The sequence below is a fragment of the Tachypleus tridentatus genome, chromosome 13 (genome assembly GCF_004210375.1).
Source record: "Tachypleus tridentatus isolate NWPU-2018 chromosome 13, ASM421037v1, whole genome shotgun sequence".
Classification (NCBI taxonomy): domain Eukaryota; kingdom Metazoa; phylum Arthropoda; class Merostomata; order Xiphosura; family Limulidae; genus Tachypleus; species Tachypleus tridentatus.
The window spans coordinates 165,761,683-165,781,240 of NC_134837.1; the positions used below are offsets into that span (position 1 = coordinate 165,761,683).

The 19,558-nt window shown below is 34.5% G+C and overlaps 1 protein-coding gene across 1 annotated transcript; it reads left to right on the plus strand.

Annotated features, from left to right (window-relative positions):
• Positions 1-1,038: 1,038 nt before the first annotated feature.
• LOC143236359 (uncharacterized) lies at positions 1,039-19,382 on the plus strand. Its single transcript, XM_076474629.1, has 5 exons — positions 1,039-1,075; positions 2,501-2,613; positions 14,188-14,249; positions 17,431-17,485; positions 18,777-19,382. The coding sequence occupies exons 1-5, from the start codon at positions 1,039-1,041 to the stop codon at positions 19,191-19,193; spliced, it is 684 nt and encodes a 227-aa protein (XP_076330744.1). The 3' UTR covers positions 19,194-19,382.
• The last annotated feature ends 176 nt before the right edge of the window (positions 19,383-19,558 follow it).

The window sequence follows — 19,558 nt, forward strand, 5'->3', positions numbered from 1 at the left end:
GAAATGGATCTTGGGATTTGTTGGAATGTATGTAAGGGACAGAGATGAGTGTTGAAGTTTATTCCTCAACTTTTATACCATGGAAGTCAAAAGTCTTTTCATTGGTTTTGAGAACGATTCTTTTAGAGGCACAAAGAGATTTGTCTGCAGTACCACTGTAGTAGTGAAACAAAGTGCATCAGCATACGTCTGAGATGAAGTGGCAGACAGAAACTTTCGAGCATTTGGATAAGTAATGTTATGAATCGTTTTCAAACACCACACTCCTTTTTCCTCCAACCATGTAGAGCAAGAACGAAAGTAGAACGGGTGCGAGCCATTGCAATTGACGTAATGAGGGTCCATTTCACACTCATAGGCATCATGTTTCTTGCCACCACAAAGAGCACATGTCAAGGAACCATGACATGACGTCTTCGAGTGGCTGAACCACTGACACTGTGAACATCAGAGAGGTTTGGAATGTATTGCCGTACCCTGCAATTAAGATAACCTGCCTTGATGGTGGCAGGTGGACGTGGTGATGTAAATGTCAGAATGAAGATATTGGTCGGCATCTTAATTCCATCTTTAAGAGTGGAGATACGTCTCACTGCAGAAACTCTGTAAGTAGAGAAACCAGCGTGAATCTCTGACTTGGGGATGTTCTTCAAATCCCTCTAAACAATAACTCCTCGTGATGAATTCAAAGTAGCATGAGGCGTAACCTCAATAGGTATATCCCCAATTACCTTTGAATGCATGAGGAGTTCAATGTGTTGAGATGTAGATGTTTCCACCAATATGTCACAAGATCGAAGCTTCTTTACTAACTTTGGAGAGCCAGCAAGTTCCTCTAGTCCCTTTTGAATGAAAAAAGGAGACATTTGCCCTAAAGGTGTGTCTGAAAGAGAATGTAGTATCAGAAAACGAGGTACAGGTGTTACAGATCTTGAAGATTTCTGCTCAGAATTTTCTAGACTTAGACGTTTACCTAAAGAAAATTTCGGTGCCCACTGACTCCACCCACCATGGAGCCCTACGAGGGGGCACACTACAATGTCAAGCAAGGACACCGCAGCAATGTCAAGGTTTCGTGAGCACTATACCCAAACATCAGTATCAGATACAATATCCACAACACCTGTAGAGAACATCCAACACTGTTTCTTGATTTGCTCTAGCCCAAATGGACCAACCAATTGACCTAAGGGGAACCACCCCAAGGCCATCCATCTACAGGAATTGAATGCCAAAGTGGTGTGTTAGAGCTGGACCTCTCAGTCACCAGGATCCTCTCCCCCCTTCATGTGTCGCCACGCACGGCAAACACGTGGATCGATGTTTAGATCCCAGAGGAGGTAAACTGAAAGAGCAGAATCTTCCCTGGGAGGTCCCCTCACCACGTACAAGAATCCACACCGAAGGGATCATAAAAGACTGAGATCAATGCAGGTGCTGGAAGAGAAAGACTCTTCCAACCCTTTTCTCCAAATTTGTGGATATCATTGTGATCTACCAAAATAGTCTTACAAGTACGTATGAAATTAAACACCACAATAACAAGTTGATTATAGGATAGTATTTCAGTTTTAATAGTTCTTACTTGACCATGTAGTACTGGGTTGTACTACATTTTTTCCATTCCTTTTAATTTAAAGTTAACTAAATTTTATTATTTTTGCCACACTTAGAACACAGCTTTGGTTAAGCAAGTTTATTAACTTTAACTTTCCCAAGAAGCTTTATGTGTCAAGTGAAGATTAGACACCTTTTTCTCTGATTTTCTGGCAGTAATAAAAGCGTGTATTCTAATGAGCATGCTAAATTAATCTTGTCAGTGAAATAGGTAGTAGTTGCAGGTGCACTCACCATTATCTGCACTACCCATTGTCCAACTGATTTAACAGGTACCAATCACTGTTTTTTTGTGTATGCATCAGAAACTTGAAGGGTTATTGTAATATTTAACACATTGATGAAGCCTGAAATAGTAGATGTCATATAGATTTCCAAATAATTTACCAATGTTTTTACCAGACTTTATCTAGATCTTAATTTTCTAAATGTTGAAGAGAGCTATCTGCGCCAGCCGTCCATAATTTAGCAATATAAGATTAGAGGGAATGCAGCTAGTTATTACCACCCACCAATTCTGAGTACAGTAAAAAGCTGTTAGGTTTATCTCCTGACAGTTACCTTAGTTATTTGCATGAATCAAATCTTTTTCCTTTTGTAACCAGCTGTTTTACAGCAAAGTACCCATCATTTCATTCACAAAGCAACAAAAACTAGGTCTCTGTCAATTTGAAGAGCTTTATCTGATTTCACTGATGCCACTCCTTGATGGTCTCTGTTAATAAATGCTCTGAGATCCATATAAATGCTGTCACCAAGAGGATGATGATTGGCCTTGCTGTCACATCCCACACCCTAGTCTCATCACAAACTCTAGAACCTCTCTTATTCTTCCTATCCATTTTTTGTGGAAATTAATTCATGCTTTACGTCTTTCAACTAGGAAGTGGACCTCAGCCTAGTTCCTCTACTGACCCAAACTTCCACGTCGCAAGAGTAACTGTAGACATAGCCACTTCAGTGAAACCCACAGTTTTTATTAACATTCCATTGCTGGTAAGCTAACATAACAATCTCACATACACACGAGCTTATTCCACCATTATCTCGTTATTTAAATAGGAAGGGAGGAACTACAAGCCTGTTGCTTACATTTGTTAATAAAATTAACTTTAATACATAACAAACAGTTACCAATGCTTATAACTTTGAAGGTATTGTAACTTTTCTGTTCACAATACTGTCTTCCTTTCTGAAAGTTAAACATAACATAAATAAAATCATGTTTGATATTTCAAAATAAATAAAGGATTATATTAATGTAACCAAAGTAAAAAACTATCTTGTAATACTTCAAGCAAATGTAGTTAACACAAAGTATTTGCATATCACTACACTTCACACAAGTAATATTGAGCTAGTATAATCAGTAACATCCACAAAATGTCAAAAAAAAAAGTTTATTTCTATGAATTAAAACTCACTTCTTAATCAAAGTGCTTGAAAATTATAGATCCTTCATGTTTTTCCTCCTAGTGAATAAACTGGTACATGTAATTTTACTTTACAAAACAAAATCTGCCTGTGTGTTTGTTTTAGAATTTCGCGCAAAGCTGCACGAGGGCTATCTGTGCTAGAAAACACCCAAATATTAAATAACAATAAACAAACGCAAAATTAAAGAAGCCTTACTTATACAACTTAAGCCTAAAATAAACCGATACAAGGAAATAACTTTGTACCTATATTAATAAATATAATGCAACATCTAAGCACGCCCTCTACATTCTACACTCATTTACACAACCGCCTTCAAACATGTGGTCAACTGTCGGTCAGTTACCTCTTTATTTCTTTGTGAACTTGTTCGCTCCTCTACATAGTGCTTTCTCTATCAATACCAGCCGCTTTTACATATATAAGGTTACTAATTTAGCAGTATAAGGCTAAAGGGAAGGCAGCTATTCATCACCACCCACCGCCAACTCTTGGACTTTTCTTTTACTGTCTCATTAAAACGTCATCACAGCTGAAAGGGCGGATATGTTTAGTGTGAATGGGATTTGAATTCGCGACCCTCAGATTACAAATCGAACCCCTTAACCACCTATCGACGACTGGCAAAAGAAGAGCTATAAATGTTATTGTTGCCACGATAGCAAACTGTTCCAGTAAAAAATGATATATTCAACAATATATTCACTCGTCGTTGTATAGATTATTTCAACAATATTATGTCTCTTATTCTCAGTGAAGAAACAAGTCTACTTTTTTTTTTCAGTTTAGAACAAAGCCAAAAATATTATTTTTCAATTAATATTAACTTTCGATTACCTCCTCAACTCAGGCCCGGCATGGCCAAGGGGTTATGGTACTCGACTCGTAATCTTAGAGTCGCAGGTTCGAATCCCCGTCACACCAAACATGATCGCCCTTTCAACTGCGGGGGTATTATAATGCTACAATCAATCCCACTTGGTAAAAAAGTAGCCCAAGTGTTTGTAGTGAATGATGATGACTAGCTCTCTTCCCTCTAGCCTTACAATGCTAAATTAAAGACGGTTAGCGCAGATAGCCCTCGTGTAGCTTTGCGCGAAATTAAAAACAAACCCCTCAACTCATTTCGGTTAAGGGCCCGGCATGGCCTAGCGCGTTAAGGCGTGCGACTCGTAATCTGAGGATCGCGGGTTCGCATCCCGGTCGCGCCAAACATGCTCGCCCTTTCAGCCGTGGGGGCGTTATAATGTGACGGTCAATCCCACTATTCGTTGGCAAAAGAGTAGCCCAAGAGTTGGCGGTGGGTGGTGATGACTAGCTGCCGTCCCTCTAGTCTTACTCTGAAAAATTATGGACGGCTAGCGCAAGTAGCTCTCGTGTAGCTTTGCGCGAAATTAATAAAAAACAACAACAAAAAACAAACTAATAACTATATATAATAAAAATTTAACCTAACAGGAAGTAAAACTAATGATGGTCAATACCATAATCGGCTCAATATTACCTTAAATATTTTGTAAGAAATTAAAAGTATAGATATGAAAGTTTTTATAACGTCGTGATATTCTGTAAAATTTTCAAACTCATTGTTAGTAACAAGGATATTGTTGAATTTTTCACAAAACTTAATGAGTTTTATTTAAAACATTAATAGGACAAATTTCGTTTGTGGAAAATTAGAGTGAGTTTAAGAATTCTGTCCACGAGTTTCATAACGTACAATTAATTCTATTGTTTCTAATATGCTGTGAATAGTAAATATTGCAACACAACCTGTTTGGAACATCTGTATTCAAAATAGAAAATCTATAACTTTAAAGTTCAATCTATTTATTTCATTTTTTTATCTCGAACGTTTGTCTAATTTTGATAGTGTCTAAATATTGTACTTTGTTTTTAGTGAAATAGCTTTATGTCACAGTGGTTCTCGTGGATAAATTTTTTTGGCTGCATCAAGAAAACCTTGCTAATCAGATATTAGAATAACTGCAATAGAGTTATCAGCCACATAGGTGTGGCTGATATATATAGCCTTGTTATTAAGATTCGATACATATGAAAATTTAATCTCGAATAAATAAAATTTCGAAATTTGTAGACTTCAGTTATCTTCTATTAGAAATCCTTGTAACAGGTGGAAAAAATGTAGGCCAAATTAAACAAATGTGTAGTGAAGTAAAAAAAAAATGCATGACCTGTAATAATTCACCTAAATGTAAAACAGTGGCAATTTCTGTCAGTGACATTAATTTTAAAAATGTTTGGTTCACTAACACAAAGCATTACTTTTTTTTTGAACTATTAAAGACCTGAAATTGTTGACATAGAACTATTTCTAGTTTTAACAATAAATATATTACAGTAAATATTAGTAAAATCAAAAGTTTCTATTGGTTAGCTTCGAATAATTTAATATAACTCTACATTCAAATGAATTGCTGTTGATAATGTATAGTTTAATATCGGTTCTTTCTTTGACAATGACATATTTACAATGTAAATACCCAGGAAATTCTTTCTTACATTTTACATTTTATTTACTTTTAAGAATAAATTTCTATAACCATAGTATACGTTTTTGGATTTTACCTTTAACTCAGTTTATCCTTTTATATATATATATAAAATATATATATATATTTTTACTCCGTGTAAACAAAACTTTAATCAATGATATATTTATTTCTCGATTAGTGCGTTTGCAATTAATTTTATGAAATTTCTAGGATATAGAACCTCTGCTCATTAACATTCGCAATTCTTCATTGGCTATGTTTTCAGCAGAAGAATAAATATAAGGAGATGAATTACATTCGCATTCAGAAGATAAAATATTGTGTAACTTCTCGATGGTTATGCTATTTAATACTTTATCAAAATTAAAGATTATACAGTTAATAAACCTCTGCAATAATAGCTAATATTTGGCTATATAAGTAATGGTAATAAATATAATATAGAAGTTGCTCTAAGTACAGACTCTAATTTATCTTGTTCAAGAAACAGAAGAGTAAGTTAAACCTTCTTGATAACGCGAAACCCACTTGAAATAAAAATGTATCTCAGAACGGCTGGTATGGGTATTAACAGTTTTATTGATAAGGAGAGAACAATGTTTCGACCTTCCTAGGTCATCTTCAGGTTAAGAAAGAGAGAGTTTGAATGTGACTGTTGACGGACACATGTCTTAGAGACGAGAGTATAAACGGGTACGGGATTTTAGAGGATATTGCAGATGGATGTTAGGTTATTAATTAGTATAGGTATAAAGATGCTCCTTTATATTGGTTTAATTTTGGTTTTAGTTGCTGTATAAGTGGGGCTTCTATGATTTTGTGTTTGGTTATATTTATTTCCATACTTAATATTTGGATGTTTTCTATAGTTATGTTGTGTTTACTTCATTTGCATGTTCAAAAACGTGTGAAGGTGTTTTTTTGTGTTCTTTGAATCTAGTTTATATTTTTTGCTTGTTTCTCCAATATAGAAGTTTTAGCAGTTGTTGCATTGTATTTTATAAATTATGTTGATGTTGTGTTTGTCAGCGTAGTTTCTACATAGTATGGACTTTAGTTTTATATCTGGTTTTTGAATAAATTTGGTGTTTCCCGGAATGTTGAGTTTTGTTATGTTTATTCTAAATGTTGGTTATTTTTTCTCTGATGTCGGGAAAATATGGTATGCAGCAGTATAAGGTTTTGTAGTTTGTTGTATCTTGGAATTTATTGTTGTTTATTTGTTGTTGGTCTAGGTGTGCGTGTATAATTTTTTCACCGTTTTTTGAGGAAATCTGTTGATGTTGATGAAGTGTTGTTTTATTTTGTTGATTTCATCGTCAATGTTATCAGGTGAACACAGTTTTGTGGCTGTGTTTATTTGGATTCTTAATATGTTGAGTTTTTGTTTTGTTTCATGTGCTGAGTCCCATGCAATGTATGATCCAGTATGAGTGATTGTTTTGTGGATTTCCGTTCTAGTGTATCAGTTCTAGTGATCTTGAGGTTAAGAAATGATATTTGGTTAGTATTTCCTGTTTACAGGTGAACTTAATGTTGGAGCGTATCGAGTTAACCTGATTGAAAAACTAAGTGTAAACGTGAATCCTGTAATTGTATCATAAACAAATCTGTACCAGTATAGTGGTGGGTGTAAGGCTGAATTGAATCACAAACGATCAATGAATGAAGGATCGTATATCAGATCCAGTTAAGATGCACTTTTTCAACCAATTTAGAGAATAATTGGCTTGTTGTTTCTTATTTATAACTATTAGATATACCAAAATAACATATAGATGATGTTCGCCCAAGTCAGTTCGTTCATGATTTAAAAATGTTGAAGCATTTGCTTAACAGTTTGTCGTTTGTTTATCCAAATAATCAAACTGAAGATGATATGGAGAAGTGTACACTTTGAAAACTTCTAAAACTGAACAATACTCTGCAATAAATTGGTTGTTAAAGTGATTCATTGATTAGCGTGGATCTTTCCAGGTGTTCCAGATTGTGTCTATTGTTCAGACAATATACCAGTGCCAAGTGGATAAATTATGACCAAAGAGGCGCAGTAATAGAATAATTACTAGTATATACCAATAAACATTTAGTTTCAGGTAGAATCGGCTATATCAAAGGTGATCTCTGTAAAGGAAAACATACAATAATCTGCTAATGTTCCTTGCCTGTTGCCATGTTTTTTCTAAGCAGACACAAAACAAAGTATTTAAATTATTTCTCAACATACATAAATATTGATAGCAAATGTTTCAATGTATTCATAACAGTGTGTTACACTTCCTGATGTCCTTGTATTATGTAAAATTTAAAGAATTTCCTGTCTTGAATCTCTGGAGACCACTAATTGTTTTATCTTTTACAAGGTTTCTCATTATCATTACTTAAATGTTGCATGACGTATAGGACACAAACAGTCAATAAATAGAACTACTTTCATTAGTTGACGAGAAGATATGTTGATATATTCTTACAGCTTTATTAACCAATATGTTATCACATATTACAGATTTTATAAGTTCATCAAGTATTTCAATGATTTTGGTCCAGTCAAGTTATAATCCTGGGAAAGTATTCATCCTCCCTACAAAGTTTCAACATTTTGTTGCCGCCTGAGTTTGCAGTCATGAAACTTTCAAATGGTTCTTTAGAACTTACACAATGTCCTCCAAACCGAGAAAGCTAAAAAAATGCTTATATTGTGTAAGTGAGTTAGATTTTCAAGGAAAATTACGGTATTCTCAATTGTATGAGTGTTCAACTTCTTTGCTACGGCAACCATGAATCAGTTTAGGTGCAAAAGAATAGCTTCAATAAAAGTTGTTCAAGCTGACTTGAGAGTAAATGTATCCGCTCAAGTCACTACTCACATAGTAATACGTCAAACCAAACATAAAGACCAGGGAGCTTTCCATACAATCAGGAATAAGGTGACAGTGAAGCACACATCAGGAACAGGTTACAAAAAATTTCAAAGTCGTTGACCATCCCTTTGAATTTGGTAAAATCCATCATTAAGAAGTGGAATGTCCTTTATACCACCCAGTCACTATCCAGAACCGGTTACGGATGCCACTTTGAAAGACTTGTATAGTTTCATGTCTAAATGGGTGTCAATGCTTACACTAGACAATATCATGATCCCTACACGAAGTTGACCTGTATAGGTGAGTAGCAAGAAAGACGTCATTACTAAAAAGAATCATCTTAAATTTTGTAAAGAATTTACGACAAAGCATGTAAATGATACTGCAGACATGTAGCAGAAGATTTTGTGGTCAGATGAGAAGAAAATTGAAATTTTTGGTTTAATTTCAAAGTGATATATCTGGCGCAAGCTCAACAAAGCACGTCAACCAGTTAGCATCACCATAACTGTCAAATATGGTGACAGCATTATACTACGAGATGATTCTCATCAGTAAGAACAGGAAGCTAGTCAGGGCCGAGGGGAAGGTAGATGTTGCAATGTACAGCTGTATCGTACAGAGGAACTTGCTGTAGTCAGCCAAGAAGTTAAAATCGGGTCAAAGATTTGCATTTCAGCAAGACGATAACCCGAAACACAAAGCCAAAATCACATTGGGGTGTTTTCAGAAAGAAAAAACTAATGTTATGGAGCGACCCAGTCAAAGTCCTGACTTAAATTCGATGGAAAATTTATTTCAAGTCTTGAAGATTGCAACAAACTTGTCAGAATCAAAGCACTTTTGACAGGAACGTATCTGTGACAACACACCTCATCACACTGGTACTACCATTCAGAATAAATGGATAATCTCGATAAGCCAACACCACTGCTTCTACTAAACCACACTTTAGGAATCGGACTGGTTACTTACTTTCGTGTATCTATCCAACACTTATATCAATTTTGATAAGTACAGAGAGCAATGTAGCTGTCTTTAAAAAAAAATTAGTCTCAAAATGTTAATTCTACAATGTAAAAACCTACGAATGTTTTCATATGGTCTCAGGCTAGGGCCAGTCCTTGAGAACTGTGATCTTTGAAAGATTGGTGGATACCCTATTCTTCTTTATTATTTGGCTTACAAAAACAATTTCATGAGCATTAATGCTAATGGGCACTTTCTGTGCTTAAATTTCAGATTCATATATATGATATAAAAAATAGTGTTCCTTGGTTTTCATTGAGCCTGAAATATATAACTAAAACATAAATGTCAGCCACATTTGTAAAATATCTCTTCGTCAAGGGCTGAGCGCTATATATTAAAACAATTTTGAATATAGAAATCAACAATTTACGTGACAACCACAATTGATATAAAGTTGCTGTGGATTGGAATATATTTTAACTACATTTGGAATTTTTTATCATTTTATAGATAGTTTGTTACCACCAAATGACGTGATTAGATTGAGGATTTGTAATTTACATGATACTGATATACCTTATAGTTAATAGGATTGAAAACAAAATAACATGTATGCAAATGGAGTACTAGAGCAATTCAGAAAGATAACTTTAATAAGTAATGTCACAGCTATGATAAACAAAGTGTGGCATCTTGTAACATATGAGCATTGGCGAACACAAAGATTGGTAGCAGAAACCATCCATATCCCACAGGTAATAGTATTCAATGACATTCATTGAAATTTGGTGATCAAGGACGACCTTTAAAATGTTCAGAAGTAGAATAAGTGAAAGTGGTGATTATTGGCATTCTCTGCTTTAGCTGCAACATCCCTTTTAACGAACAATGTGATAACAGTCACAAGCACACAAGTTGTTTTCATGACATTTCAGTTTAACTGTCGCATACCTCAAGCAGCTTAAAAATGAAATGGGTATTCATGCTATTGTAAACGAAGAAATATTTAGTCAAAATGTTGGATTCAGCATTTATGAATTTACGTGCAACAGAATTGTTAAAATAGGAACTGGGAAGCCATTGCATTTCAACATTAGGTACATTAGGTTTACTTTCATTATTCAACTTGTGAGTATCTAACATATTCAAACACTTGCCTGTTTACACTATAGAAAAAGAGCTAGTGCATATTACAACATTCACATGTCTAATATTTAAGTAAAATAGTGATCTTCCTTCCAGTTGGAGTTGAAGGATCAAATAAAACAATATTTATAAAGTACTTTATCACATGTTAAAGTTGTTTTATCACATTTATGGAAACTGTAATTATGTGATGATGTGTCATTGCTATCTCACCTAGATGACAGCTTATTTCTACAAATACATCGGCAAACTCCATGACAAATTCACTGAGTCTTTGACTTTATATTTAGTGTGGACTAATAATACAATGCCTAATCAATGACCTCAGATATACGAGACGTTACGTGTCCACTTTCATGCACAGTACAGCTACAGAGACAACAGCTACATGATTGGTTTAAATCCTTTCAGCAAACTGCCATCACTTGTTCTCAGGCCCAATCAGATTGGCTCTCACCGATCTTCTTTCCAAATTGTATTTCTCCTATTATACTAATAAAACTGACCTAACCCTAAGATATCATTACACAAATAAAGTTCAAAAACATATTTCTTAATTTTGAGTAGCACTGGCAAGACAAAATTGGAGGTACACCTCTTTACTTATATCTAGTTTGTCATCATTTGCCACTATAAAATTTGCATTAAGAGACTGAAATGATAGCATTATTTAGGGTGCTTCACCGGTGGAGTGATGAGTGAGTCATAACTGCTTCGATGTTTGCTATAAACTCGCACTCACGTCATGCTCATAACACATTCAACGTGAAATCATTGAATGTTCTCTAATTTCATCAACTTGAACAAAATTTGATGCCCGCTTATTTCTGCTCAGACGGGAAATTCTACATTCAGTGACTTGAAAAGACACGGTTAGGGCACAGATTCTCTCTTTTATGATCTAAACATCTTTACATTTCCTGAAAAGCTCTTTTATATTGTGGTTAACCATGGTTACTACATCACTGGACCCAGTGGTATCTGTGACGGCTCGGCAATTCTAGGTAGTCAGAGCGCTCGACTCGTAATCGAAGGATCACGGGTTCGAATCTCCGTTACACCAAACATGCTCGCTCCTTCAGCCATGGGGGCATTATAATGTGACAGTCAATCCCACTATTTGTTGGTAAAAGAGTAGCCTAAGAGTTGGGTAAATTAGGGACAGCTAGCGTTGATAGTCCTCGTAGCTTTGTGCAAAATTCAATACAAACAAACAATATGCATTATTGTTTAATATTTGTAATAATAATGGCTTATTAAAAAATATAAATATAGTAGACACAAATATGTGAAAAATCTGGCCCGGTACGGCCAGCTGGTTAAGACACTTAACTCGTATTCCAATGCTTGTGGGTTCGAATCCCCGTTCCACCAAACATGCTCACTCTTTTAGCTAAAATAGGACGGCTAGCGGAGATTGTCCTCATGTAGCTTTGCGCGAAATTCAAATCAATATTTTAATTTAATATATGAAGTAAAATATCAATAAAAATAAAAAATATAGATGTCTAATTGGTCCATGTATTACAAATAATATACTGGAGCACAATAATTTGGCTTACAAATGATTAAAAGTAGGTGTGTTTTTTGTCTTCTGTTTATTTTTCCAAAAACATGCTTACTATTGTAATTTATAGAAGCGATTTACTACTTTTGTTGGTTAGTGCACTTCCTATGTCTCAGCCAGTCACACGCACATCGTTATTGTTATAAAAAACTGAATTAATCTACTTATCTTGCATAGAACGTCTTTATATTTTTGTTATATGCGTCTCTGCAATTACACAATATTTAACACTACATTTAACTTCCTCCATGGACTCAGCGATTTGTTTGTCAGTGTCGATCAATTCCTTAAGGTAGATGATAAATGGCAGTGTGCTACTGACTAGTTGTCTTCTATGTGATAAGTAGTGTAAAATTAGGGACGGTTGCCTTAATACTAGTAGCTTAATACTACTAAATACGAAATACAATAAACTAGAAATGTAAAAACAGAATTTTAATAACTTCTGTTAATTAAAGCTTAATACTCTGTGTTATTTTCGAATAAGCGTGCATATCTGCATATAGGCTTTTAGGGCTTCATAAATTGAAATGGAGCTTTTGAAAGTTTAATTTTCATCATGAATAGTATATGATAAAACGCTAATAGTCATGACGCCCCTTAAGAAGTCAGTACCATATGTTTCCGATACTATCTAATTTCTTCTGAAGAGGTTGAAGGCCACCTGGAGGAGGCGTTGGTTTTAATTACTCCCATCACTACACAATAATATGTCGTCTGTCAGCCACTCAGTAGACACTAAAATTACGTCAGACAAGGAACGCTTAACGTTGCAATTTTTACTGTCAGTATGCCAGTAAAACATGTGTATACCATGAATCACGAGAAGAATTATACACTCTGTAGGCTAAAATACAGCCTGAGATATGTGCAAATACCAAAGAATATTAAGAAAAAAAATTGAAAAGTTATTAAATAATAATCACACTTAAATGACTGTTTAGGCTACAATAAATGTAATGACGTAAGTTCTTAAAAATATTAAAAAGATACTCGAAATAAAGTATACACATTGAATAGTGTTTACATTTTTGTAATGATACACCAAATGGGGAGTCAATGGGCTATTAAGAGCTCTCAAGAACTGACTGTACATATTTATAGAGTAAGTAAATAGTCATTCAAAATAAAACTTTAGGTTTAGTTTCTTTAACTTTGTTTTCATGTATGGGAATCAAAGGAGTTTGTAAGATGTGTTTCGTTTTTGTTTTTGAATTTCGCGCCGAGCTACATAAGGTTTGTTTTAAATTTCGCACAAAGCTACTAGAGGTCTGTCTATCTGCGCTAACCGTCCCTAATTTAGCAGTGTAAGACTAGAGGGAAAGCAGCTAGTCATCACTACCCACAGCCAACTCTTGGGCTATTATTTTACCAACGAATGGTGGGATTGACTGTCACATTATAACGCCCCCACGGCTGAAAGAGCGAGCTTGTTTGGTGCGACGGGGATTTGAATCCGTGACCCTCAGATTACGATTCGAGCGCCTTAACCGCTTGGCCATACCAGGCCGTGTACGAGTCGTCAAGTACGCTGTTGCAACTACCTTTATACATGTTTGTTCATACAGTAGGTTAGAAACCTGTTTTTTTTTGTTTTTTTCATTTGCCATGGAAATCAAGTTCAACATCACACCACAAGGTATATGAGTTAAATCTGCCTACGTACTAATCGACTATTTAAGATAGAATTGTGACCAACGCCTAACAAGTTTCGTAGTGTAGGTCATGAATCTTTTAGCGTAACCTTACAGTAACATGTAAATGCATGATGGAGGCTAAATTTTAATTGTGTTAACATAAAAAAACGAATATCATGATAAAAAATAAGCCTTAAAGTTCAGTTAATCTGCACATTAGCGTATTAATATCTTATTATAAAAATTACAGTTTGGTGGTTTACTTCAACTCAAAAACTTCATTCACGCGTTTTAAAAAACACTAAATTTAAAAAGAAAATGTTGTCCTTTTTTTCATAACTATAACTGCGTGCGTTACCTGTTCAATATGTGTATGGAATATCTTAAGACGAAAAAAATACGGTTCCCCATTCTGTTTTGTAAATATTTAGCTCGGACGTCCGTACTTGAACTCGAAAAGAGCCAATAGTACAACAACTAACCAGGCTACAAGGTGAGAGATTACACTGACACGGAAGTTAAGGAAGTCTGTGTTTTTGCCCTCAATATTATATTAGTGTATTACTAAACTAGAGAAGATTTTGGCCAATATAAAGGAACGCCTTTATACCTATATTAATATAATAAAATAAATAAAATTATATATTCAAACTAGAGAAGAGTTCTGCTTTTAAAATTACTTCTGGATATAAGTGCCAGACACAGACTCCGAGAAACATAAAACAACCAACAAATCATTAGCTGAAAATACGAATTACTGTTTAGGTTTTTTTATCTTTCATAATGCGTTGATTATATAGTTAGCTCTGAATAAAGCGAGAAAATGGGAATATACCTATCTTTGTTTGCATTTTCAAATTAATACGCCCGAATAAAATCGAAGTAATATTTTTTAAGTTGATTGTGGATCTTTGAACATTTCTGACGAAGAATACTGTTGTTACAGATAGCACATTCAGTTGCTTCTTGGTCTGCTCATTTCACATGTAAATAACAAATAAAAAGATACTTAAACGTAAGAGCTTAAGAATTTGCTTTACTTTGAAGGATTCGAGTGAATGGGACGTAAGTTTCTAGCTGGTAACATTTTACGAATTGAAAGAATATAGTAAATTTTAGTTTGTTTTGTTTTGAATTTCGCGTAAAGCTACAAGAGAGCTATCTGCGATAGCAGTCCCTAATTTTATAGTGTAAGACTAGAGGGAAGGCAACTTGTCATCACCACCCACCGCCAACTCTTGGGCTACTTTTTTACCAATGAAAAGTGGGATTGATCGTAACATTATAACGCACCCACGGCTGAAAGGGCAAGCATGTTTTGTGTGATAGGGATTCGAATCTGCGACCCTCTGATTACGAGTCGAATGCCTTAACCACCTGGCCATGCCGGGCCGAAACGTTTGGATAAAGTATACTGCTCACGGACACCGAAACTAGGCGAAGATAAACATTAAACCCGAAATCATTTTGTTACAAGTCCATAAACACTAACCATTAAACCATGCCATACCCTGGTTGTAGCTTCTCGTAGGCATTTGTTTAACATAAATTTATTAAATTATTTCTTATCAAAAGAAAATAAAACTATTTGAATTAATACTCTTAAAATTAATAGTCCGGCATAACCAAGTGTTTAGAGGCGCTTGACACGCAATCGGAGGATCGCAGTTTCGAATCCCCATACTACCAAACCTGCTCGCCTCCCTTTCAGCAGTGGGGGCACCATATGTGACAGTCAATCCTACTATTTGTTGGTAAAAGAGTGACTCAAGAGTTGGCTGTGGTTGGTGATGACTTGTCAGACTTTCACTGCTCACTTAAGGATGGTTAACGTAGGTATACCTCGTATACTTTCCGCGAAATTTAAACCCATGTTATTCCTCACTCTTTTGTATATAAGTGGTTAATTATTGAAGCTTTTCTTTTTCTAATCGAAGTAAGCATAAGCAATTTTGAGAGAACAGGTTTTCAGAGATGTTTCTACCTTCTTGTTTTTTTAAAAAGCAAAATGTTAAAATAAAAAAAAAACAACTTTAACTTTCCATTTTATCTCTCGTTTCCCTAAGTTATTTCAGTCCTGTTCAGAAATTCAAGAATAGAATTTGTGGTAGATTAGCTGCATAACAAGCGACGTTATACATATTGTATATTTATTAGCAGCATAACAAGCAACGCAATAAGTGTGGTAGATAATCAGCACAACAAACGACGTTATAAGTGTGGTAGATAAGCAGCACGACAAACGACGTTATAAGTGTGCTGGATGTAATGAAATTTTATGAATTATTAGATTTATAGTTAGAGCACGCTAACCTCTAAGATATGCTTGTTCTGTTTTTTTTCTTTGAACAGTTACAAAGAAACATTCTTAGACAAGCAATACCATCTTTAATTAGAATTTTTATTAATTTTCCTTATTGTCGTTAAAACAAATTGTTTTTGAAACACGAACAATGAACTTGCAAAATCTATAGTCCAGCACTCGAACAATTGGGCCACGCTCGGCTCAAACGTCTGATAAATAGCTGAAGGTATACTGTGTAAAGATTTATTTAATTCTGTAAACTGCGACAAAGTGTTAAGAAAAGCTAGTAAATATTGACATAATAATAAAAGAACGAGAGAGACGTTGACTATGAAAATGTAACTGAAATATGTTGGTTTAATATCTCAATGTTTCACAAAACGTCGTCAAGAAATAACTTTAACAATTAATGTTTTTATATTTTTTCAGTTAAAAGTAACTGAAATATTTAATCAAGTAATGTTTTGTTTTGTTTTAATTTAGACATTACACTGACACGTTGTGTTTGATAAAGAAAACTCTATAAACCATTCTCAATTTTATAAGCAGGCATTTCATTTGAAAAAATAAATTTCCATGATGAAATCTAATAAAACTATATTGAATATTTTACTTTCATCAAATGTTTTTTGACTAGTGGTTTCATTTAATGATTTTTCTTAAAGTTTGTTTTAGAAGAAAATTATAGTGGCCAATCTGCACGGGCCCGGCATGGCCAAACGTGTTAAGGCGTGCGAATCGTAATCTGAGGTTCGTGGGTTCGCATCCCCGTCGCGCTAAACATGCTCGCCCTTTCAGCCGTGTGGGTGGTATAATGTTACGGATAAAAGAGTAGCCCAACAGTTGGCGGTGAGTGGTGATAACCAGCTGCCTTCCCTCTAGTCTTATACTGCTAAATTAGGAACAGCTAGCACAAATAGCCCTCGAGTAGCTTTCTGCAAATTCAAAACAAACAAGCCAATTTGCTATGTCGCCCGCCCGCGGGGATTAAACCTCTGATTTTAGTTTTGTATGTCCACAAACTTACCACTGTACCACCGGGAATTCAGTAATATTGATTTAAATATTACCTATTGACACATTTTTGCTCTTGTACAAGTTCAATAACTTTATTTGGACTTTTGTGAAGACAACTTTTCAAAACAATAATAAGTGTTTTTGTGCCACCCGGATTTTGTGATGGCAATCCTTGACCTTTAGTTATGTAGAACACTGACCGAAAGTTATTCATTGTGACCAGTACCCTACTTGTAGCAGAGCGTTACAGATTCCTTTTCGAATACCATAAAAATGGTTTAACCAATCATAAAGAGAAGAGTAATCGCTGATGTTTAAATGACCTATATCGTCATTGGTATTTAACAATTAGGGGAGAACTGAACGAAACTTTTGGCCCAGATCTCTCTCGGATATTCTTGTTAGAGGTAAGTTGAGGTATACACGTTAATGCAGTAACGTTAGCAGTAGATAAAAACAGATTTTATGAATCCGAGTTTGTGGAATAAAACATAAAGAATCATTAAATATATTAAGGACGGACAAATTTGTTTTAACAATTTTATTTAGATTATGATAGTGTTATTTGTGATTCAGTGTGAATGTAAGAAAATGAAGCATTAAAATCAAATACGTATGTACAAGTTTTACGGTTCTTGAAATTGCGCAGTATTATAGTCATTGGCTCTCAAATCAATTGAATTTAAAGATTTCAAACAAAACAGTGAAATAAAAATAACTTTACAGAAGTTATAATTCGAAAACATTCAGAAATATTGTTTCTAGGATACAAAATATAATGTTTTATTCTTAGACAACGCTATGTTCATTGCTTTTAATTTTGAAACCCTATGAAAGTTTTATTACAGATACTTTCTCCATTTAAGATATGTCTTATGATCTGAACGTGAAGAATGCATTCTTTCACGACCGACAATGTTATCTTTATATCATTTTTTAAAAACATATCTATAAGCACGTACTTTCTTCAGGTTCCCCAGCAGTATGTCTGTAGACTTACAACGCTAAAAGTGGGTTTCGATACTCGTGGTGGGCAGAGCACAGATAGCCCATTGTATAGCTTTGTGCTTAATTCAAAACAACAACTTTCTTTCTTTTAAAGATGATATTAGAATGAAACTTGAGGAACAAAGTGAAGAATTTAGTTTGAGAAACATATATACACAAAGAACGAATTTCAAATTGTACTCTACATATATATATATATACAATTTATATAATAGCGATATATATAATATTGAAAACGATTTTCTAACTACATAGTCTGTATTTACACTTAAAGAAAAGGTTTTTAAATGAACAGATGTTTTCCAAGTTTGTTTGTTTTATTACATTTGTAGATTTATAATTTCCAGTGAGCAAAAATAAAATTATGAAGTTTTTAACAGCGGTTTTTATTCTAGAATTAATCAAATTCGTTTCATGTTGACATTTAATTAAGTCGATGTTATCCACTGTGTCATCTAAAACTTTGTTTCGCAGACTTTGACCTGATTTTACAATCTTCAAACAGGTTTCAATAATAACAGAAAACATCGTCATTTGTATTACACACTTTCATTGAAAGATTTACAAGTCGGATTTGAAATTTACCTGTGAGGAGTATTTTAAAACTACGTGTGCTGTATATTAATATGGATTATGGCCGACACGAATGGTTTAAAAACTTCTCTCTCTTTTGTTTTTGTTTTTTTTTAGAAAAAGTTACACTACGAAATGACTCCCAGAGCTGTTGCGATTGTTTGGTTTCTAACTACAGCTACACTCGTGGCTTGTGAGACTATGATCCTAACGGTTCCTCTTTCTGACAATACCAACCTTGTCTTAAGTCCAGTGGCTACCCATTTTTCTTGTGAGAACAAGACATATGGCTACTACGTTGACGTAGAGGCAGCATGCAAACTTTATCACATTTGTAATCCTTACATTGCAGAACAGGGACAACAAAAGGTCATTCAGTACGTCCACTACAGTTTTTACTGCCGGGAAGATACAGTTTTCAACCAGGCTACTCTAGCCTGTGAACCACCCGAACAAGCTATCCCTTGTGGACAGACCCCGGTATACACTCCAGACGCTAACCAGAAAGTTAATCCTGAGTCCGAGTCATCGTAACAAAATCTCCTGGCTTCCAATTTTAATGAGAAATTAAAGTAAAGAAAAGCAGAATTCTTAAATGCCAAAGTTTTAATCTGTATTTGCTATAGTTCTGTTGTGTACATAGAGTTGGTAACAGATTTTCTTATAAATAGTTCACATTTTTCTGGACTTACAATACTTTAATATAAACTTGTGAGTGATGTTTATGGTATCTCTTAAATAAATAAACTTTTATTTTCTAAGAAATACAAAGTGTGCGTGATAGATCAGTAAACAGATTAATTCAAATTTAAAAGGAAAAAAGTTACATAATTAAACATTTTCGTCTATGCTAAAAAGATTACAACAGCCTCGATTTTTTTTTTGATATTTTGCAGTTT

Bases quoted from the DNA above. Each gene is read 5' to 3' on its own strand.
- LOC143236359 (XM_076474629.1), top strand. From the start codon at position 1,039: ATGTCAAGCAAGGACACCGCAGCAATGTCAAGGTTTC. The intron at 2,614-14,187 runs GTAAGCTAACAT...GTAAATATTTAG, and splicing joins TTATTAACATTCCATTGCTG to CTCGGACGTCCGTACTTGAA. The intron at 17,486-18,776 runs GTAAGTTGAGGT...GTTTTTTTTTAG, and splicing joins CTCGGATATTCTTGTTAGAG to AAAAAGTTACACTACGAAAT.